The sequence below is a fragment of the Oncorhynchus mykiss genome, chromosome 1 (genome assembly GCF_057628025.1).
Source record: "Oncorhynchus mykiss isolate SJ-2025 chromosome 1, ASM5762802v1, whole genome shotgun sequence".
Classification (NCBI taxonomy): domain Eukaryota; kingdom Metazoa; phylum Chordata; class Actinopteri; order Salmoniformes; family Salmonidae; genus Oncorhynchus; species Oncorhynchus mykiss.
The window spans coordinates 51603853-51628215 of NC_143022.1; the positions used below are offsets into that span (position 1 = coordinate 51603853).

Consider the following 24363-nt stretch of genomic DNA (forward strand, 5'->3'; position numbering starts at 1 on the left):
ATAATTTTGCACGCACAATTTTTCAGTTTTTGATTTGTTAAAAAAGTTTGAAATATCCAATAAATGTCGTTCCACTTCATGATTGTGTCCCACTTGTTGTTGATTCTTCACAAAAAAATACAGTTTTATATCTTTATGCTTGAAGCCTGAAATGTGGAAAAAGGTCGCAAAGTTCAAGGGGGCCGAATACTTTCGTAAGGCACTGTACATGTGTATGAGGCAGAGAACAAGCCGTTGGATGTATAGTTAATTATGTTTACTTTTTCCCTGTGGCTGTGGATAAATCCCCCACTGTCTATGACGCTGCTACTGTAATTCATGATATTTGATTTTCAAGGAAATGTTGGAGGGGGTGCCGCGTGTTGGATTTCTAAGTCTAAGTTGTTTTTTAAAGAAAAGCAAAAAAAATGATCTATTAAAATAAAATTGATCAGAAATACAGTGTTGACATTGTTAATGTTGTAAACGACTATTGTTGCTGGAAACAGCTGATTTTTATTTGAATACCTACAGAGGCCCATTGTCAGCAACCATAATTTCTGTGTTCCAGTGGCACGTTGTGTTAGCCAATCCAAGTTCATAATGTTAAAAGGCTAATTGATCATTAGAAAACCCTTTTGCAATTATTTTAGCACAGTTGAAAACTGTGGCGACTCCGCGATGCTGGCCTTCTAGGCAGAATTGCAAAGAAAAAGCCATATCTCAGACTGGACAATAAAAATAAAAAATTAAGATGGGCAAAAGAACACAGACACTGGACAGAGGACTCTGCCTAGAAAGCCAGCATCCCGGAGTCACCTCTTCACTGTTGACCTTGACTGGTGTTTTGCAGGTACTATTTTACCAGAGGTGTGGACTCGAGTCACATGACTTGGACTCGAGTCACAAACATGAGGACTTGCAACTCGACTTTGACTTTAACACCAATGACTCGTGACTTGACTTGGACTTGAGCCTTATGACCTGACCTGACTTGATACCATCCCCAAGCCCAAATATTAAAAACAATGCTATTAAAAAGTGTGCAGCGCATCAACTCTTCATTACAGTTTGAATCGGTCAGCAGCCAATCAAATTGAGCGTGGCAGTGCAGAGGAATGTCAGCAGGTGAATTCAGATGGAGCCCTTGGAAAGATGATACCCAAAAATATTATTTTCGTATATAAAGACGATGCTGTATCAACAAAAAACGGATTATAACTTGCAAAACATGCGGGAAGAAAATTACAGACGGAGGCGCAACAATTTCCAACTTTGTTCGACATTTGAAGCTGCACAAAGAACGGTAAGTCGTGGCTAGTATTGTCGACCGCTATCCATCACACAAGGTTGTGTGTTTGAGTGTGTGTAACTTGTTTGTTTCATGGGTTTCTTTTTGCTGGCTTTTGATGTCTGGAGCCTGTATTATGTGCACTCCTCACTGCTTGCCTAGATTAGACTTGCAGATTGACTCACCACCACGCTGTTTGGAGCTGGAAAATATCAAAATGAGCACATTTGTGGCAGAGTGCCTCCTAGAATGGTGGTGTACTCTTCCTAACCTGCTGATTATGGCGAGTGCTTGAACCCTCTGATTGTGTTTATGCTTCACACAAATCCCACCATCCCTCTCTCTGCTGTAGTCGGCTGTTTTGAGCTTTCTCTATTGATAATGAAGAACGGAGGCTTATTTAATCTGAGGCACCGCATTCAGATACAGTTTTCCACATAGAAATGCAATATATAGATCTGTACTCGATTCTCAATTCCATACGGCAAAGGCTGTTGTAGGTGATATATTTCTATGTGAATTGCCATGTTGGATGGCCTGCAGATACTCTGCTGCTTAATTAATTCATCTAGAGAGAGATCATGGCTACTCATGTATTTCCATGGAAATATAACTTTTATTTGGAAAGTAATAAATATAGATATTTTTAAAAGCATTCATAATTTGCGGGAATGTAAAATACTAACTATTACCCTTGTTAAAAATATGAAATGGTATTACATTTGGTGAAGAGCACATTATGACTTGAGACTTGCCTGTCTTGACTTGGGACATGTAAAACAATGACTTGGTCCCGCCTCTGCTATTTACTGAAGCTGCCAGTTGAGGACTTGTGAGGCGTCTATTTCTCAAACTAGACACTCTGATGTACTTCTCGTCTTGCTCAGTTGTGCACCAGGGCCTCCCACTCCTCTTTCTCTTCTGGTTAGAGCCAGTTTGCCCTGTTCTGTGAAGTAATACACAGCATTGTATGAGATCTTTAGTTTCTTGGCAATTACTCTCATGGAATAGCCTTCATTTCTCAGAACAACAATATACTGACGAGTTTCAGAAACTTTTTGTTTCTGGACATTTTGAGCCTGTAATAGAACCCACAAATGCTGATGCTCCAGATACTCAACTAGTCTAAAGAAGGCCAGTTTTATTGCTTATTTAATCAGAAAAACAGTTTTCATCTGTGCTAACATTGCAAAAGGGTTTTCTAATGATCAATTAGCCTCAACTTGGATTAGCTAACACAACATGCCATTAGAACACAGGAGTGATGTTTGCTGATAATGGGCATCTATACGCCTATGTCGATATACCATAAATAAATCAGCCGTTTCCAGCTACAATAGTCATTTACAACATTAACAATGTCTCCACTGTATTTCTGATCAATTTGATGTTATTTTAATGGACATAAAATGTTGTTGTTTTTTTAAACAAGGACATTTCTGTGTGACCCTAAACTTTTGAACGGTAGTCTATATTTAAAAAGGAATTAGTTTCACCATAAACTTTTTTTTCATCGAAGACCAAATCTTTTAGGCTTCGAGTGAAACACATATATTCTGGTCTTCATTTTGACAGTTGGAAAAGTTATATATTTTGGTCTTTTAGTAGTAAATCTAGTTATTTTGCCCCTAACAGTTAAACTCTACTTTTGAAATTGTGATTAGAGGCACTTTCTAGAAGGTGGGAGGGTTTAGGTATGAAATACTCTCCCTTCTAGATATGCTGGGTGGTACCACCTCAAGGCTTACTATAAAAGCAGGTGACATCAATGGTCTTGGTAAGTGGAGCGTGCCAATATTTTTTGCATGATGCTTCCTTCTCTAGACGACTGACGTTACACAAAATTCAAAAGGCAGTTAGGCACATTTCTGCATATGACCAAATTCAACATTTTTGCTTACCATTTCATACACATCTGTGCTATTCCGAAGGGAAAAAAAAACAGGTACGGTAGGTTATGATGATTATGTGTTTATATTTGTCGCTACATCCATCGTAACAAGAAATAGATGACAACATGTCAATTCAATGTATTTTTTTTCGCAAACTCTACAACTGATTGTTGGCGCAGTCAGCCAAAATAGTTAGCTGATTGTACATTCTTATCCCACAATGGCCACAAATCTTCTTTTTTTCTCCTTCAAAACCTTTATTTACAATATTCATCCCATGCCTAATTCTTAAAAGTGAAAGCATTCCTGTGAGAGGGATCACCCTGGTACTAGTTGTATGTTTTTATACAGTACCCAAGACCAATCTGTGAGTTAATTTGACCAATGGAAAAATATCTACTGCATAAATATTGCAATGCGGGTTGGATTAAATAGAGCCCCTAATCTTCATTCTTCAAGGTGATGATTGCACACCCCAACACAAAAGGTGCAATAAATGTGAGTCTACATTTCAAAGAGAAGTGGCAATAGGTGTCAGGAACTCAGCGCCTCAACACTGTGAGGTAGCTGTCCAGAGCCATTTTTACTCGCCGATGCACATGCTTTTATTATCAGAGGCTGCCAGTAGACTTCTGGTAAGCATGCTCTAGAGAGAAAGTGTTGATCAGGTACAACTACATTTACCCACCCCCACAAAATGAATATTTATGAGCAATATCCCCACCCACAATGTTTTCTAAGGGGTTGTGCAAATGCTGAAATTGGGATTTAGTTACCCTTTAAAACAAGTGTTCTGTTGATGTAACAGGGTTGACAAGGTTTTTTCTCCCTGAAATTATTAAAAAATGACTTTGTGAAAGCAACAAAATAACTATGGCTTTACAATGATGGTGAAAACTTGTATAAATGTTCAAGTTAAATGGGTTAACATATTCCTAGAAGTCAGAGGATGTGACATCTAGGAAGTCAAAATGCTGTATTTTTATTCGTATAAGAAAATCGGATTTATTGAGTTTTCTATGTGGTCTATGTTAAAGGCTACTTCATTTAATATAACAGGCTTTAAAATGCTATATTTGTGCACAATTACTACTTAAAATATCAAAGGGACGCCAAAAGGCACTCATTTCTTGGAATGACCCAGTAGTAGTAGTAGAAGTATTTTATTGATCTGAAGATATACTACTCAATGTGCTCTTTAGTTGCCAACGCAATGTACTTCCAGTACTCAATCTCTTCAGTTGACCACATGGCATTGAGTGAGCCTCTACATTTTAGACAGTATAATCCCCATGGCATCGTATCCATTTGTTTATTTAGTTAACATGGGCCTTTAAGTGCACCTGAGTGGACAGAGGCAGGCAGAATGCAATTTGTAGATGCAGATTTGATTTATACACGTTTTGTGTGAGCGCTGGTCCGCTTTTTGAATCACTGTGGGAATAGGTCAATCGCATTTCCTGTTTTTTATCATAGACTTTACTTTTCCTGATGGTTTTCACTTTTACCCACACTTGTTGGCCTTCTATTTTGGGTTACCATCAGATATGATGAAACCATTATTTTACACAAATGCCAATGATCTAAATCCGCTTACACTGTCATTCTTAGACCAAAATCAGAAATGTTTCAGATTTCCATTACATATGATTTTAACAATACCTGAGAAAACTGCAGAAATGTTTTTGTTTGTTAAGATGGACAAGACACAATAGAAGCCAGAAGCCTACCAAGACCGTGTCATTGTTGTTCCATTCCAGTCAGTAAACAATGCACTGGACCATAAAGCCTTGGTCATAGACCTCAAGTCCACTGAAAAACAATAGTTTGTTTCCTCAGTAATTTATTCCATCTCATATGAGACAACATCTAGGCTTTGAAAACAGATTTTATCTGCAAATGTTTTCCTCCTTTTATAAAACATTTAGTGCACTGGCAGAGATGTTGTATTGTCGTTAGGCCAAAATTATTTAGATAAGATTAGGAACAGGGTCTTCCCTGTGAAAAACTGCTGGCCTAAATTAAAATATGCCATGTGGTACTAATGATATGCATGGCCTTGTGTTTTTGTACAATGAGATTACAGTATGTTGTTGGAGAGGGCTGGAGAGGAAGGCACAGGCCTGGGTATCTGGAGGGCCTGTTGAGTCTATTTGGTTAATGATACCGCAGGATCAAAGTGGCTGTAGAATCAAAGTAGGTTGTAGACAATGAGGACATGGGTAATCATCATCAGGCAGGGCCGGCCCTATTTTGCCATTGGGAGTAGAGCAGATGTTGCAGTTTTAAAGCAAGCTTTCTGCAATTTTACACATTTTGCCATGGAGCGGAGAGAGGTTTAGACATTTTATAACACATTTCATGCAATTCTACTCATTTTGCCATGTTGCAGAGATAAAAATGGGCAGTTTTACAGCTAATTTCCTGCAATTATACACATTTTGCCATGTTAGTGATATCTGAGGAAGAGTGACTAACAAAATCCATGTGGGCCCCCAGGAGGTCAGGGCCCCTGGGCACATGCCCTGCATCGGTATTCGGCCATGATAGCTGGCTAGACTAATTTACCAATCAAAAAATGTTTTGCTGACATGGCTAATTTAATAAATGTCAGTGAATGACATAATGAGAGAAACTGCTGATGCACAACCAAATTTCGAGTCCCTAACTGAGCTAAAAAAAAAAATGGCCGCTTATGTCACCTATGCCTGTAGCTGGCCCTGTCATCAGGCAGTGCAGTGCAGCCAACACAACATACCTCGAGCAGTAATGCACCAAACAAAGCATGAACACAGACCTTTTAAGAACTAGAAAAGTGTGCCTATATTTTAATGTTAGTCTGGAGTTCAATCAAACCTGCACTGCAGAAACCTGGCTTTGTTCTTATTCTACTAAAATGTGCTATGACTTACTGAAGCAAACAAGGAAGCATTCATTTAAGTTCTTTATGAAAATGTGTGTTCGATTTGTTAAAAAATGTAATTTAATCTCCAATTACTATTACTTCCCAATTTACCTTGTTTTCATTTTGATCAAGCACTGGTGTGTCAATTTTAAGTAACACAAATGCAAAAATCCCCTTCAAAATCTGTCAGTTTAAGCTAGAGATGTGTCTTTTTTGCATTGGAGGTTAAAGGTGACAGAGCTAGAGTGGTGTTTGTTAGACCATGAGACATCCGGAAAATCGGTCTTCTCACAAAAATGTCTTTAGCGTCCGACTGTTTTGACCCCTCTATGGAATTATGAGACTCATGAACACGATGGTGTTCTCCGTTTTACTCTACAACGCCCATAAGTGTCACGGGACTCATCTAAAGGTGAACAGTACTGTTATTTTTTATATGGAAGAATTAAGGGAGTTTTATGCATACACAAAAAAAGGTTAAATATGTGTAAAAAAATATATATATATACAGTGGGAAGTACTGTATATATACACTGCCGGTTTTCCTACTTACAAAGGATGTAGAGGTCTGTAATTTTTTATCATAGGTACACTTCAACTGTGAGAGACGGAATCTAAAACAAAAATCCAGAAAACCACATTGTATGATTCTTAAGTAATTAATTTGCATTTTATTGCAACCTGCAAAATCGGCAGTGTATAAAATACTTGTTCTCCCCACTGTATATACTACCCACAAAACACCAGTCTCAACGTCAACAGTGAAGTGGCAACTCCGGGATGCCACTTCACAGTTCCTCCGTCCAGTGTCTGTGTTCTTTTGCCCATCTTAATCTTTTCTTTTTATTGGCCAGTCTGAGAAATGGCTCTTTCTTTGCAACTCTGTATAGAAGGCCAGCATCCCGGAGTCACCTCTTCAATGTTGATGTTGAGACTGGTGTTTTGCGGGTACTATTTAATGAAACTGCCAGTTGAGGACTTGTGAGGTGTCTGTTTCTCTAATGTACTTGTCCTCTTGATCTGTTGTGCACCGGGGCCTCCCACTCCTCTTTCTATTCTGGTCAGAACCAGTTTGCGCTGTTCTGTGAGGGGAGTAGTACACAGTGTTGTACAAGATCTTCAGTTTCTTAGCAATTTCTCACGTGGAATGGCCTTCATTTCTCAGAACAACAATAGACTGACGTTTCAGAAGAAAGTAATTTGTTTCTGGATATTTTGAGCCTGTAATCGAACCCACAAATGCTGATGCTCCAGATACTCAACTAGTCTGAAGAAGGCCAGTTTTAATGCTTCTTTAATCAGAACAACAGATTTCAGCTGTGCTAACATTATTGCAAAAGGGTTTTCGAGTGATCAATTCACCTTTTTAAAATGATAAACTTTGATTAGCTAACACAACGTGCTATTGGAACACAGGAGTGATGTTTGCTGATAATGGGTCTCTGTACGCCTATGTAGATATTCCATTTAAAAAATCAGCCGTTTCCAGCTACAATAGTCATTTACAACATTAATAATGTCTCCATTGTATTTATGATCGTTATTTTAATGGACAAACAAGGACATTTCTAAGTGACCCCAAACTGCGTTCGAAAAGTATTCAGACCCCTTGCCTTTTTCCACATTTTGTTACGTTACAGCCTTATTCTAAAATGGATTGAATGCCTTATTACCTCATCAATCTATACACTATACCCCATAATGACAAAGCTGACACATGTTATTATACATTTTTGCAAATGTATTTAAAATAAACAGATACCTTATTTACATACGTATTCAGACCCTTTGCTATGAGATTTGAAATTGAGATCAGGTGCATCCTGTTTCCATTGATCTTCCTTGAGATGTTTCTACGACTTGACTGGAGTCCACCTGGGGAACATTTTATTGATTGGACATGATTTGGAAAGGCACACACATCTGTCTATGTAAGGTCCCACAGTTGACAGTGCATGTCAGAGCAAAAACCAAGCCATGAGGTCAAAGGAATTGTCTGTAGAGCTCCGAGATAGGATTGTTGAGGCACAGATCTGGGGAAGGGTACCAAAACATTTCTGCAGCATTGACGAATTCAAGAATACAGTGGCCTCCATCATTCTTTAATGGATGAAGTTTAGAGGTGAGGTCCACAAGAACACATTTGCATCCATCATTCTTGACCAATCGGGGGAGACAAGCCTTGGTCCGGGAGGTGACAAATAACCTGATTGTCACTCTGACAGAGCTCCAGAGTCCCTCTGTGGAGATGGGAGAACCTTCCAGAAGGAAAACCATCTCTGCAGCACTCCACCAATCAAGCCTTTATGGTAGAGTAGGCAGACAGAAGCCACTCCTCAGTAAAAGGCACATGACAACCCGCTTGGAGTTTTCCAAAAGGCACTTAAAGACTCTCAGACCATGAGAAACAAGATTCTCTCATCTATGAAACCAAGATCTAACTATTTGGCCTGAATACCAAGCGTCAAGTCTGGAGGAAACCTGGCACCATGCTATGGGAATGTTTTTCAGCGGCAGGGACAGGGAGATTAGTCAGGATCGAGAAGAAGGGAGCAAAGTACAGAGATCCTTGATGAAAATCTGCTCGAGAGCACTCAGGGCCCCAGACTGGGGCAAAAGTTCACCTTCCATCAGCGACCCTAAGCACACAGCCAAGACAACGCAGAAGTGGCTTCGGGACAAGTCTCTGAAGGTCCTTGAGTGGCCCAGCCAGATCCCAGACTTGAACCCGATGGAACATCTCTTAAGAGACCTGAAAATAGCTGTGCAGCGACATTCCCCATCCAACCTGACAAAGCTTGAGAGATCTGCAGAGAAGAATGAGGGAAACTCCCCAAATACAGGTGTGCCAAGCTTGTAGCGTCATACCCAAGAAGACTTGAGGCTTTAATCACTGCCAAATGTGCTTCAACAAAGTACTTAGGTATTCAGACCCCTTACTAAGTAAATGTGATATTTCTGGGGGGGGGGGGGGGGGGTGTTGATACATTTGCAAAACAATTATACCCGTTTTTGCTTTGTCATTATGGGCTATTGTGTGTAGATTGATGAGGGAGAAAACGATTTAATCCATTTTATAAAAAGGCTGCAACGTAAAAATAATTTGGGAAAAAGTCAAGAGGTCTGAATACGTTCCTGATATTGATTTGGAGACCCATTTGCCCTCGGAACAGACCCAATTCTTCCAGGCATGTACTCTACAAGTTGTTGAAACCGCTCCACAGGGATGGTTGCCCATGTTGACTCCAATGCTTGATACACACGGGAAACTGTTGAGATTGAAAAACCTAACAGCGTTGCGGTTCTTGCCACACTCAACCGGTTCGCCAGGTACCTACTACCATACCCCATTCAAAGGCAATTAAATATTTTGTCTTGCCCATTCATGGTGCTGTGCAACAGTCTGATGGCCTGGAGATAGAAGTTGTTTTTCAGTCTTTTGGCTTTGATTCAGCTGTACTGTCTCTTTCCGCTAGATGGTAGGAGAGTGAACAGACCGTGACTTTGGTGTCTGAGGTTCCTTTGACACCAAGTTCGGTAAGTGTCCTGGAGGGCAGGAAGCCTGCCCCCGGTGATGCGTTGGGCTGACCGCACCACCCTGTGGAGAGCCATTTGGTTGACGGCGGTGTAGATTCCGCATCGGGCAGGGATGCAGCCCAACAGAATGCTCTCAATGGTGCATCTATAGACGTTTGAGGGTTTTAGGGGCTTTTTTGTTTAGGCATCTGAGGTTGTAGAGGCGCTGTTGCACCTTCACCATGGTGTCAGTGTGGTGGGACCATTTCAGGTACTCCGCGTTGAGGATAAGAGTGGCGGAGGTGTTGTTGGCTACCCTCACCACTTGAAGTCGGCCCATCAGGTAGTCTAAGACCCAGTTGCAGAGGGAGGGTTTCAGACCCAGGGCCCTGAGCTTAGAGGGGAAATGATAGCTTGATTTACAAACCTGTGTGCATATGTTTATTTTTCAAATCCATATTAGAAAAGTCAAACGGGAAAATGTTATTTTTCTCCTGGTTAGCCTGTTGCCTGCAAAGGTTGTTACATTGTAACTACAAGTAATACAAAATGGCACTTCACTTTACATTAATTTGCTTGCTCCTGGGTAAGTACATTGTCAATATATTTTTATCACTTGTAACAATATTGTAATTACAGAGTGGGTTGGTAAAGTTTGTTACATTTTAAGTACAATGTAACTGAGATGGTTATACCTAGTGCTCTCCTGTCTCCTAATTTTGACCTAGTTAGGGTAGTGTCTGAAAAAGTTGTTACATTGTAACTACATAGTAATTATAAAGGTTATACACTACTTGATTTTAATTTACATTAAGTTTCTTGGTTAATAACAACTATATCATACGTAACTACCTTGTTTTTACATTACACTTGAATCGGTATAGCTTTTGAGTGATAACATAACTTTACCATCTCTAAACTACTGATTTATCATATTTCAGGAATGTCCTCCAGAATATGCAAATTACAGATAAGATCACTTCAACCCAGCAGTTACCGGAAACAAATTCCAATCATATTCAGATGGTGGATCTTAATTTGATAACCCTGTTGTTGCAGTAAATGCGAACTTGTAGCGTATTCAAGGTTTATAAAAATGCTCCTAAAGTCTATAATTAACAATTTAACATGTCAAACTTGATTTGCCCTAAAGGGGCCTTTTTTGCAAGACTTAAGTCATTAATATTGTTCACTGAACTATTATACTGTCTTGATCATTTTTCATTCCAATCTGATTTTTTTTGGGATACAAACAGAATCTCAATTCATGCTGAGTCTCTGAAGTAGACCTCATAACATCCCTCACAAGACCCTGACACCATTGTGTTCTCTCAGTTTATCCAAAGCCAGGTGTCAAAGTCACTGTATGATGCTATTATATCCATTTCCTAATCTTACCAGTGACAGTTTGCCACTGTGTATAGTCCCCAGGCATCTGTTCCACCAGGGCCTGTCATTTTCCTGCCTCACGTGACACTTTTTTAAGACCAAGTGCTACACCAAAAAGTAGTTTGAACTTTTGCTCAATTGTGGTATAGCTAATTGTAAAATAATGACCACAACACCTGGGTTTTATTTCCTTTGTTTGAAGCATAAAGTTCTCCGTCACTGCAACAGATTTTCCTCATATGGATTGTGGAGAGATTGTTTTTGAGATCATTGTAGATCCACAATAACATCTTCAGACAGAAGCATGTCTTTTCAACGAAATATGTATTCTCAAATATTTAATTTTCTCTGTTACCTTGTGTGCACTGAACTGACATGCCTGATTGTGGATTTTTTATTATTTTATTTATTTATTTATTTATTTAACCATGTAGGTAAGTTGAGAACAAATTCTCATTTACAATTGCTACCTGGCCAAGATAAAGCAAAGCAGTTCGACACATACAACAACACAGAGTTACACATGTAGTAAAACAAACATACAGTCAATAATACAGTAGAAAAATAAGTCTACATGCAATGTGAGCAAGTGAGCTGAGATAAGGGAGGTAAAGGCAAAAAAGGCCATGGTGGCAAAGTAAATACAATATAGCAAGTAAAACACTGGAATGGTTGATTTGCAGTGGAAGAATGTGCAAAGTAGAGATCGAAATAAAGGGCTGCAAAGGAGCTAAATAAATACAGTAGGGAAAGAGGTTGTTGTTTGGGCTAAATTATAGATGGGCTATGTACAGGTGCAGTAATCTGTGAGCTGCTCAAAGCTAGTGAGGGAGATAAGTGTTTCTAGTTTCAGAGATTTTTGTAGTTCGTTCCAGTCATTGGCAGCAGAGAACTGGAAGGACAGGCGGCCAAAGGAAGAATTGGTTTTGGGGGTGACCAGAGAGACATATGTGCTACAGGTGGGTGCTGCTATGGTGACCAGCGAGCTGAGATAAGGGGGGACTTTACCTAGCAGGTTAAACCTGGGACTTTACCTTTTGAAAATAGTTTTGTCCTTTGTTAAAAAAAGAGGCATAACAGTTTATTGCTACCACATTTATTTCTCTATTCCTTCATCTGCTTGTGTAACATGGAGTTTCAAGCATGGCTTACGTGTAGCTACTAACAGAGCTCTTAAAGGGGCAATGTCCTTAAAAGGGCAATAACATACTTTGTAATAGAAACAACATGAACATTTTATTATTATTTATATATTCATCTTTATGATAAAATTATGAATAATAACAATCAGGATTTTGTGTCCAATGGGGTAAATGCAGATGTATAAACCCCATGCTTTTGCCTGTGTACATTTTATAGGCACTATGCTTCATCAGTTGGGGTACAGGTGATAATGCTTTTTGCTAATAGCACATCAGTGTAAATAAGTTGGTCTTAAATGCTAGGTCAGGCGTAGCTATGTCCGACTTCGGGATTAGAATTTACACCTGTTGCAACAATCAAAATGAGACTAATGGTTGCTAAGTCTGACATAAGCAATGCACATTCATACCATCCTTGTGGCATTTCTAAACTTTGCGATGCTGTCACTTCGCCCATCACTTTGCAAAGCCCACCACTATGCATGCACGTTTTCTTAACTACAACTGGATGGATCAATAAATAATTACTGGGAGTACGAATATCACTGAATGGCGAAAATATTGGAATAAAGTAGGTATCAAATTGTTGCTTACCGAAACTCCCAAAGTCATCCAACTGTCTTAAATCATTTAAAGCAATAGCCGTGTGTGGTCAACTACACTATATACAAAAGTATGTGGACAACCCTTCAAATTAGTGGATTCGGCTATTTCAGCCACACCCGTTGCTGACAGGTGTATTAAATCGAGCACACAACCATGCATTCTCCATAGACAAACATTGGCAGCAGAATGGCCCAACTGAAGAGCTCAGTGACATTCAACGCGGCACCGTCATAGGATGCTACCTTTCCAAGAATTCAGTTCATACATTTTCTTCCCTACTAGAGCTCCCCCGGTCAACTGTAAGTGCTGTTATTGTGAAGTGGAAACGTCTATGAGCAACAACAGCTCAGCTGCGAAGTGGTAGGCCACATAAGCTCATAGAACGGGACTACTGAGTGCTGAAGCACGTAGCGCATTAAAATCTGCTGTTTTCGGTTGCAACACTCACTACCAAGTTCCAAACTGCTTCTGGAAGCAACGTCAGCACAAGAACTCTTCGTCAGAAGCTTCATGAAATGGGTTTCCATGGCCAGGCAGCCACACATATGCTTAAGATAAGCTTGCGCAATGCCAAGAGTCGGCTGGAGTGGTCTACACTGGACTCTGGAGCAGTGGAAACACATTCTCTGGAATGATGAATCACGCTTCACCATCTGGCGGTCCAACAAACAAATCTGGGTTTGGCAGATGCCAGGAGAACGCTACCTGCTCCAATGCATAGTGCCAACTGTAAATTTTGTGGAGGAGGAATAATGGTCTGGGGAGGTTTTTCATGGTTCGGGCTAGGCCCCTTAGTTCCAGTGGAGGGAGACCTTAATGCTACAGCATACTATGACATTCTAGACGGTTCTGTGCATCCAACTTTATGGCAACAATTTGGGGAAGGCTCTTTTCTGGTTCAGTATAACAATGCCCCCGTGCACAAAGCGAGGTCCATACAGAAATGGTTTGTTGAGATCAGTGTGGAAGAACTTGACTCGTCTGCACAGATCCCTGACCTCAACCCCATCGAACACCTTTGGGATGAATTGGAATGCCGACTGCGAGCCAGGCCTAATCGCCCAACATCAGTGCCCGACTTCACCAATGCTCTTGTGGCTGAATGGAAGCAAGTCCCCACAGCAATGTTCCAACATCTAATGGAAAGCCTTCCCAGACGTGTGGAGGCTGTTGTAGCATAAAAGGGGGGACCAACTCCATATCAATGCCATGATTTTGGAATGAGATGTTTGACGAGCAGGTTTCCACATACTTTTGGTCATTATCATTTCACCACCGTTTTTTGATTGAGACAAGTGTGGGGACTCATCTTGATATGTCAATTTTTTTTCACTGAATCTCTGCTTGGATATTTGGTTACAATTAGCTATATTGAGGTGAGTGCTCATGATCATAATCTTTAGTCTACCTTGTTTAGCACTGGTCAGAAGACTTTGCTACAAGTTGATAATTTTGCTCTTCACACACGTAGTAGCCTTTATCCCAACCAAAAGCCCTTGACTTGTCGGATAATCAATCAATTTGATTTGGTTTTACTGAATCTCCGTCTGTAGCATATATGCGTTTATTTTATCTCTGGCTGGTCTAATAAATAGTGGTGGTAGCTAATCTATCACTGATCAGAAAAGGGCAGAATGCTATAATGTAGAATAAATCAGGTGTATTTTTTTGCTATCGACTCATAGGCAACTCAAAAACTATGTGGAGGTTGTGAAATATGAACACGAGACTCACATCCTTTTGAAAATATAGATTGCTATTATTTTCTGTGCGTATCATGTCGACGATAGTCCCAATTTGAAAACCTACGCCTGCTCTCTACTAGGCGTATAATCTACGCCCAGTCATACCTCTAGACGGGCATACACCAAGGTGTTTTATCTGGGCTATGAGGGGGTAAGGTGTGGGTCGGGTCGGTCTGTTGCATAAGGGAATTTCCATCGAAAAGGACCCATGAGCACCAACATCTGAAGTTCATAGGAGCATGTCAAATGGAAGCTAAGAGTCTATAGTTTTGGGAAATGGCATAGATACATGTTTCACACATTTTCCATGTAAAAAAAGTGCCATAAGTTAAGACTTTGATTTATGGATAAACAGATGGAAAGGGGGTCTGAATATTATAATAATAATAATAATAATAATAATAATAATAAATGCCATTTAGTAGGCGCCTTAATCCAAAGCAATTACAGTCATGTGTGCATACATTTTAGAAAACATCTACCAGAAAGTCTTAAGGTATCAGAAATACATCAAATTATGTTGACGTAAAGACCCCTACCAACTAATGTAAACTTTTATATTTCATTTTGGAAAAATTGTCTACCTACTGTAAGTTTAAGAAATACTGTCTTGTAATTCCGTGACCAAAAACCCACATCTTTAAGATATTTTCTAATTTCTCTCCCTCAGGAGGGAGGATAATGAAAGGTCACTGAAGTAACACGTAAAGGCAGACCTACCAGTTAGTGTTTTTACTGATAACAATTTTGTTTATGAATTATTCAGTGATTAAATCTCAGAATTATGTTACCAATTTGGTAACGGAATTACCCAAAAATCGGTATCAAAAATGAGGAAAATGACATTATTATCCATAATTATACATTACTGTGTAGAACAGATCAGGGACCCAGGGTGTAAATCCACTTCACTTACTGTAGTTCACCATTAACCAAAAGAGATTTTGGGAGCACTTCATTTGAATGGGTCCTTATTACAGTGTAATTACACATGTAATTTCACTAACATGTAGTTAATTATAACTTATCGTTACACTGTAATATCAACATGTAACTGGTGGTAATTGCAGTCTGTTATTACAGAGGTGTAACTAATGCTTGTTACCATGCTTGTTACAAATGGGCAAGTTTCCACTAAATTCACCAATTTAGTCTTTAGTTTCTTCTCAGCTGCATCTGATTCAGTAATGCCTGTCACAAGGTTGTAATCTCTTGTGGACAGATGTGCTGGGTGTCAGAGATTGCAAAGGTTATAGGCTCAATAAACTCTAATTACCTACCCGTGAATGCGCACTATTCAAAATCTCCACTCGTTGTTATTAGCACTTGCCCCAAAAGAGTGTAACATCTGGGTTAACTTGGTTGAGTTTACAGATAGAGGTCAACCTCACTGACTGGGGTCTACCATATGGTTGTCATCCCAGTTTAGAATAAAATGATAACTTGTAATTAATGTGTACGTTACCCGTTATGACAACCTGAACCTCCTTGCCATCCAAGTGAGAGGATAAACCCACAAGTATACCACAGAGTACAGTAATATCTGCATAAGTACAATGCAGTTACACATGATTTAGCTACTTAAAATGAAGTGCATCTTGAATGGTACTTACTTGTAATTCATGTCTACTTATATAGCCTGAAAACCTGGCCCTTATTTTAAAGGCTTCCGGAAGCGTCTTCCAAGTGGGAGGATAAACACTCTAGTACACCAGAGTACATGTAATAACTGTATAAGTACAATGCAATTAATAGGTGTTAGACAGGATTTAGCTTGTTAAAATTGAGGATATCTTGAGGGGTACTTACTTAGAATTATTATGTACCTACAAAGTACGTTACCTTTTCTGACAATCTAATCGTCAGCTTCTGAATGCACCGTCCAAGTAAGAAAATAAACACAGTAATAAACCACGGAGAACATATCTGTAATATCGGAATAAGTACAAGATTGTTGCTGGTTACACAGGATTTAGCTATTTTAAAGTATGTGTAACTTTATAGTGAGCTATGATCAATATCTATATAATTACTTATTTATAACTCATTACCAAGTGAAAATACCTACAAACAAAAGATGAGCTTCTACTTTAGTCAACCTTATTGCAACATGTTAAAATACCTTACATATCTTACGAGATAATACAGATTTGTATTGTTAGATTAACATTTGTATTAATTAGATTAAACAAAGATATAGGCCTATAACACAAAAACAACTATTCTAGTGGTGACTCAAATCTTTAGCCTAAATTATGGTGAGTAGCCTAGATAGCTAGCTAATTTAGAAATATGGGATTGTCTTTTTCTTCCCTTTTTAACATTACAAGTAACAATGGACAACTCTGTCTCTGACCTCATCTGTTCCTTTCTTGTAAGCATTTTCCCACCCTGGAGTCTGAGACCTTGTGGGAATCTGTGGTAGAGAAGATGAATGTATGACAATTTAGCATAGACACTATTCATTACCCCTAGTTATCATCCTCATGATTTCTGTAGTTTATGCACATAGCTAGCTAGTTTTCACGTTATCCAGCTAGCAACAATAGTGTTTGTGTTGACACAAGTAACTAGCTAACAGTGCATTGGGATGGTATCGGAAACATTTTTACATTTAACAAGCATGGTAACAAGCATTTGTTATTACACCCCTGTAATTACAGACTGCAATTATCACCAGTTACATGTTATTACAGTGTACCTGAGGTATTAAACTTAATTACAATACTTGTTACAGTGTATTTACACATGTAATTGCACTGTAATAAGGACCCCTTAAAATAAAGTGTTAGCGAGATTATTTCAAACGCAAGGTGTCATGTCACAGCTGACACCCCATTCTTTCTTCAGACATCGTTGAATCTTAATTCGGCGCAGATATTTAACAGTTAATCGCCTGAGGGAAATTTGACCATAATTCCATTACCAAAGTTTGCAACTGCAACTTTATATCACTAAATTAGTTTTTGTACATTTTTCAGTGGCGATTGTTAAAAGTAGTCCTTGTTCAAAGAGTTTTATGGTTTGTTAAACTTTAAAATCAATTAGGTTTTTTTGGCATACATTTAAAAGTGAAAATACTGGGTCAAAGCGTAATTCCGTTACTGTGGAATTGCCCATAACATGCTCAGACTATCATGGGGGAAAGGGTGACAGGGGCGAGGGAATGCCCCAGGGGCGAGGAAATGCCCCAGGGGTGAGGTGTAGACAGACTGTCACACAGGCCTCCCTGGAACACTACAGGCATTAGTCATTAGACAGTGAAAGGCCTGGTCTGGATACCAAGGCTGCAATTCAGAAGATTGAAGTGGGCCAATTAGATAATAACAAAAGAGAAGCATCCAAGTTAGCTGATGACACCCATATAATGTCAAGCTGTGTCTCGAAAGGACTAGAGCACTAATGGTCTGTCACTGTCTATTTTACGGAGCCTAGTGTTTGAAGACAGACTTCTAAGGGTGAAAATAAAGTTGTGTGGATACGTGCTCTTCTCTTCTCATGCCTAGGATGGTTTTTAAGTGTCAGGTTGCTACCTTTGATCAACTAAGATCAGCCTAAGGGTTAACTTTTGTGGATTATGTCTAATTAAATCATTTATTTCAAAATGCTATATCCACATTTTTATGTTTTTTTCTATAGAAATGCTTGTTTATCATATTTTATTCATAGATTTTAGATGTGTATAAGAATGTGTTTTTTTTTTGCAAAATGCTATATATTCATTGTTTAGCTGGAATTAAGTGTTGGTATCCTGTATATTTTACTGTGATATGTCTTACCCAATTATCTAAAGATGAATGCACTTACAGTAAGTTGCTTTGGATAAGATCATCTACTAAATTACTCAAATGTAAAATGTTGTACATACAAATCTCATATTACTGTATTGTATAATATTTGTCACAAATGTATCATTTGTACTGTTCTCTATAAAACAATTATCAGTGAGTCAGGTGGAAAAGTAGCATTTTGCCCCCCAAAAATACATGATTGTCTCTGTCACGACTTTTACCGAAGTCGGTTCCTCTCTTTGTTTGGAGGTCGACGTCACCGGTCTTCTAGCCATCGCCGATTCATTTTCCATTTGTTTTGTCTTGTTTTCCCACACACCTGGTTTTCATTCCCTCATTACGTGTTGTGTATTTAACCCTCTGTTCCCCCCATGTCTTTGTGTGGTATTGTTTGTTTGGTGCGCGTCTGGTTTTGTACCCAAGTTGTTATTTTCTTGATGCCATTGGTTTTGGAATTAAACTGCTCCCGCTATTACCTAGTTCTGCTCTCCTGCGTTTGACTTCCCTGCCACCAGTTACGCACCCCTTACATTCTCTGAAACGAAGCCATCAAGTGACAGATTTTAAACAAATACAGTACGTCTGTCATTTAACAACCCCATGCCATAATTAGATAGTGAAAAAACACACCAATCTATTTAAGAATGTCTTTAAAACAATAAAAGCTAATATACCAACATTTCTGAAAATGGATACATAGCATTTTGAAATGAAACTCTTCAATTGTAGGCAACAGCTAGTTACGCTAACAGAATATTTATCTGTAGACATTTCTCATGATGTTGTGTGTTTGTCTTTCTTGGTTTTCAGATTTGGATACGCATCTGTGTCCATTTATTGGTGTGCACCACATTTGGAGTTCACTCAAGTGAATTTGGAGATGCTGTAACAGATGACATCACAAGCATTTCACTATTGGTAAGGTCCTCGGAAGTACTTACTACCTCAAGCCACCAAAACTGCAAATTAAAGCTCTTTGGCTAATGCTCTTATTGCATTTAGCTGTCTCGATCCAGTTACTGCCAGTATGTAGTTTTATTCTCAACCAGGGATACTTTCGAAATCAACCATTAGGCTTATGCGTAACATTGTTGCAATGCCAGTTGCACACAATTCATTTGAACTTTATACTTTGATACATTGATCCATTTAGATTCAGTCATTGTTTCCTAATACCACTTATTATTCTAATGGGTATTGTAATGCAGTTGGACTTCCTGCGTTAGCATTAGTGTTGTCACGATACCGGAATTTTTACTTCGATACCGATACCAGGTTTAATATCGCAATACTCGATACCATCATGATACCACGGCAAAACAGGCGTATTAGCCAAAGTCACAGAATGGTTCTTGATCCAGACAGATACATTCTGCTACTACTCCCTTCAATAGTTGGGAATCTTTTGAGTTCAATATCATTACATTTTAAATTTGATGTCAACATGTTTCAGGACCAGCTATGTTTGCATTAATGAATAAATAATACAATTAATTTGGCTTTGTTTTTACCAATCTAACTAAATAACATAATGGGAATAATTTATTTGAATAGTAAATCTTTATTGATAAACTGGGAAATCAAGATGTAGTCTAGGCGGTCTATCCACAATACATATATATATATATATATATATATATATATATATATATATATATATATATATATATATATATATATATATATATATATATATATATATATATATTCAATAGGATATATGCATATTGTACATTCATTGAGTTTTGAGCTTGTTTTCGTTGCTTTCATATGGCTACAGATAACAGACAATCTTTTTCCCTTCCATTTGGGACTTATTTTATTGTACCGATCAACAAAATGTTCATAGAAGTAGCAATCTCTTCTTTTATAAAAGTGCCCGCTGTCTCTTTAAATCCAGTAATGACGTCATTCATGATGAGTCACACGCCCACACAGTCAGTTTAGTTCTGGGGGAAGAGATGTGACAGACGAAGGGGGAAAGTGTCTTTGGGATGGAGATGATTAAGTGAATTACTAAAGTTTTTGGTGACAATTAGCTTTGAAATCATCATATTTTGCATCACAAACAAAGTACTAGGATATTGAATTGATTTCAGCGTCATCTGTAAGCTAGCAAGGAAAGTTAGCCTACAAAGCTGGAAGCTACCGGTATCATCTTGTATGGTAAGGTTTTCTAGCCTGTATGAACATTGTTTTACAATAAGTAATTAACAGTATCAACATTTCAACATGCCTTGTTGCATTATTAAAGTGTGTTAACTTTTGTGCAGCATGAGTGGGGAGCCAACATGTTGCATGAATGGTGCGCTTGTGCTAAGGGGACATCGGCTGCACTGACAGGCAGACTTGATCCTCTCAATCAGTATACGACATGAGACACATTTGAGAAAAGTGACGACAGTAACAGTTTTTCATGCTCTAGTATCAAAAAAGTACAGATGTTTTGATATACTGTGCAACACTAATTTGCATTAATGTAAATCAGTAGTTTGGTAACAAACATTTCTGGTAAAAAGTTTTGATATTGTCTGTTTTTGAACAGAAACAAAATATACCTAAAGATTACAAGATTCCTGTGACATATATTCCAAAAGAAGTGGTAAGATGTTGTTTTCTTCTCAATAGCATGATTACACTATTATTATAACTTCAAATGTTTGTATTTCCTAGAAAATATAATTGATTGTCTGTGATGCCTGACTTTTTTAGAGGGTGGACTATCATTTTTAAATGTCAAAACTGTCCAGTAGCCATGATTCTTATGTCCTGATTATTGCTTTCTTTTTCAGGGTGGAATGTGTTGGGTCACACTAAATGTTTTCCACTTGGAACTCAGTTTACGAGGATTAGCAGACAAGTTTGGAAACATTTCATCCAACAAATATAATATCAGCATATTGATTGAAATGCTGAAAGAGACGCGATATCACATGAAGAACTTGGTACGTTTGGTGCTTTGGTTCTAATACTAATAATGTAACTGCGATAGCTACTATGACAGGTTTATTTTGATGAGGACACATGTTTAAGGCTATTCAAAAATGCACCTTTGAAGTGCATTACTGTACATATAATATTTATGATACCAATATGTCATTACCAATTACAATTATTGCAATAAGCATACCACCCATAGTGCAATGGGTTAGTTGAATGCGTCAACTGCTTCAAAACATTGAAGACTGAATTGGCTAAGGACTTGTTGGATAGAGGCTTTGACTGGGATGACTACCTAGCTGCTTCTAGTGGAGCTGGCCAATAACACATACATTCATGCAATTCTTTCTGGCCCAGAGAAATACAAGAGACTAGAATAAATTAATAAACAAGTTTACAAAAGTTCTTAGCACAAATATCCCAGTGACCACATCAGCTCACATCTGAGTTGTCAGCAATAATGTCTTGTGAGGACTGGGTCATCTGTCAGGTAGATCAGGTATTCACAAAGGGACCTGGGGATCTCTTGTAGTCTCATGAGAGTGAAGAAATATGTTCGTAATGCAGATGTAATAAATTGTTAAAGCATATTACTCATATTAACTTCGCTCATAATCCAATAGGTATAGTTAAGTCCCCCTTGTCCTATATGTCTTAATTTTGGGCTCAAACATCTCTGCCCAGCTGTGTTCTTTGAAATATTTGCCGCATTGCTAAATGAGAGCACCATTGGGAGGGGGAAAGTTAAAGCTAACATACTTATGTTTTTAATTTCACATCATTGAGATTATTTTTTCCTTTTTTTATCCATAGGAGGTGATCACGTCTGATTTTGAGTGCCACTATAGAGACGAGAAATGGCAGACAGGACACTATTTTCAGTTTGTTGAAGATTTTCTAAACACGGCCCGTTCGAATAGAGATTCGCCAGAAGAATGCGATCCACCTCCCTGTCCAACAACAACAAAGGCATCAGAAACTACAATAACAACACAATACCCCACATCAGGTAAATGTTGAAGTGTTTTGTTAAGTGTAAATGTTCTTACATCATTGTTGCATTCGCTCATATTCAGATAGTGGTCAATGCTGATATGGTCATAGGAGTCAGCTCTGTTTTGATCTTGTTAAGTCGTCTAAAATATAATGTGGTGGTTATCATATGCCAGAATTAAAAACAACTATTTGTCTTCTTTGGTGGATGGGCACCAGTACCTCTCCATTAACCCTCCTGCTGTGTTCCTGTCGATTTTGACCGATTTACAAGTTCTCTCTGAAAAATAGTATATAATTTGTTTTGTGGCCTTGCTCACAATTCATTCTGTGGCAGCACAATGACCAAATGATATACTGTATGTGAGGCTCTTGATAATATCTTTGATCATGACACTGGTGAGGAGGAGAGAGTCCTTGTTAAACTTTGACACAAAGTCTGTGATAAATAGCACAATATGTTTCATCTAAGTATTTGTTATTGTCAAACTAATCGATACATTATGCTTTTTTAAACTCATAAACGAGTTGTATGAGCTCAGATCATTGAGTCCTACAGGTCATAAATTGCAAATAGAAGTTCAAAACTTGTAGTGTTCATAAGAATTTAAGTTGATAAAAAGATCTAACACAACATTAGGTGATAATATATGTATTATCTCACAGACATAATTCAAACGGTTTTAGAAACTTCAGTGTTTTCTATCCAAATCTACTAATAATATGCATATATTAGCAACTGGGCCTGAGTAACAGGCAGTTTACTCTGAGCACCTTATTCATCCAAGCTACTCAATACTGCCCCCCGGTCCCAAAGAAGTGAAATAAATAAAAAATATATATTACAATTATTTGCCAGCTTTCAAATACAAATGGTTTGAATGGTCCGATTTCGTATGATTCCTCTGCTTGCACCTTTTCAATAACATTTCTGTCCCTACAGGGAAAGAGCCTCTGAGGTTCCTGCCAGAAGTAGTGGAGAGAAGCCTCCTGTCACTACTTGTAATTCCTATTGCGGCCATTGTGTTTCTGTTTGTGTGGAAGGTGAGCTGTTCTTTGACACTAAGGACCTGCAACTTAAAACCTGACTGTTGGCAATTGTCAATCTCTTTGATTGCAAGTACATTTTTTGGTCTTTGATGGTTGTTTGTCTGTGACTGTGGGTGTTTCTTTCCCAGTAACTAACTGCTACTTTGACTTCTCTTTTGTATTTTTGTTAGGGAATTTTACTTTGTTTGTGTTTGTGGGTTAACATGGGTTTCATTGGTGTTTTAAGGTCCAACGCAGCCTTTTTTAAATATGAAATAATTTCTGGTTAACAATTAAATACGTTTCTGTGATTGTTTTAAATGAAAATAGTAACAAATAAACAAAAATAGCTTTTTAGCAAAGAGTCATTTCTCAAGCAAGAATTTAGCTAGGACTGTCTGGGAGTTGTCTGGGTGGGGAGGGGAAAACTATATGTTGTTGGCAGAGAGGTTTTGGAACTCTTTCTTATCAGTTTATTAACTAATTTAAAGCATGGCGATGTCACCAGGCAGGCCAAAACTACATCCCACCATAACAAGTAGACATTTCAGGTGGTCTTTTCAAACAACTGTCATAAGTTTCACAATTGCACGGTATTATTCCATTCTCAGTGTGGAAATACATATCCAGTACAACACAGGAAATTACGTTTTTGAATGCACTGGGCATTTAACAAAGTACTTACTCTTATCTAACAGGTGAAATCCAGGAGCCACCAACATCAATCAGATGAACTGAAATCAGTGGAAGGAGGCCTCTTCACAGGAACAGAAGAGAGTTTGGCACCTCCACTAGATGACATTTCTGAAAAGTAAAGACATTCACTCATCTGTTTAATTGAATCTATCAATTCACTGATCTTAATATCTGACAGGTTTGCGTGTGCCAAAATAATTGAGTTGTTTTGTGGTGAGGTGAATTTGTATCTAGATATGTCAATATATTTATGCTACATGTTTTGTCCATTACAGGAACCGATTGAACATCATTGAGGCAGTGTAATTGTTCAATCCTTGGAAATTGGTGAGATTTTTCATATCAATGTGACCTCAGAGATGGAAAACCATATTTGGCAACAAAGAGTATGGAACTAGGATAATTATTCTTAACACGCTATATGTAAAGATTAACACTAATTTACTATA

The 24363-nt window shown here is 38.3% G+C and overlaps 1 protein-coding gene and 1 long non-coding RNA gene across 4 annotated transcripts in view; both read left to right on the plus strand.

Moving 5' to 3' along the window:
* The window catches only part of LOC149985555 (uncharacterized), a 512847-nt gene that overhangs the window by 444037 nt on the left and 44447 nt on the right, over positions 1-24363 (plus strand). The window lies entirely within an intron of this gene.
* Positions 1-24363, plus strand: part of kitlg (KIT ligand) — a 40148-nt gene that overhangs the window by 10639 nt on the left and 5146 nt on the right. The window contains exons 2-8 of one of the 3 annotated variants that reach the window (XM_021578809.3): positions 19067-19174; positions 20802-20858; positions 21049-21201; positions 22010-22205; positions 23133-23233; positions 23917-24029; positions 24190-24241. In XM_021578809.3, the coding sequence (XP_021434484.3) occupies positions 19067-19174; positions 20802-20858; positions 21049-21201; positions 22010-22205; positions 23133-23233; positions 23917-24029; positions 24190-24220 (759 nt within the window). In that variant the 3' untranslated portion in view covers positions 24221-24241. 3 annotated transcript variants of the gene reach the window in all.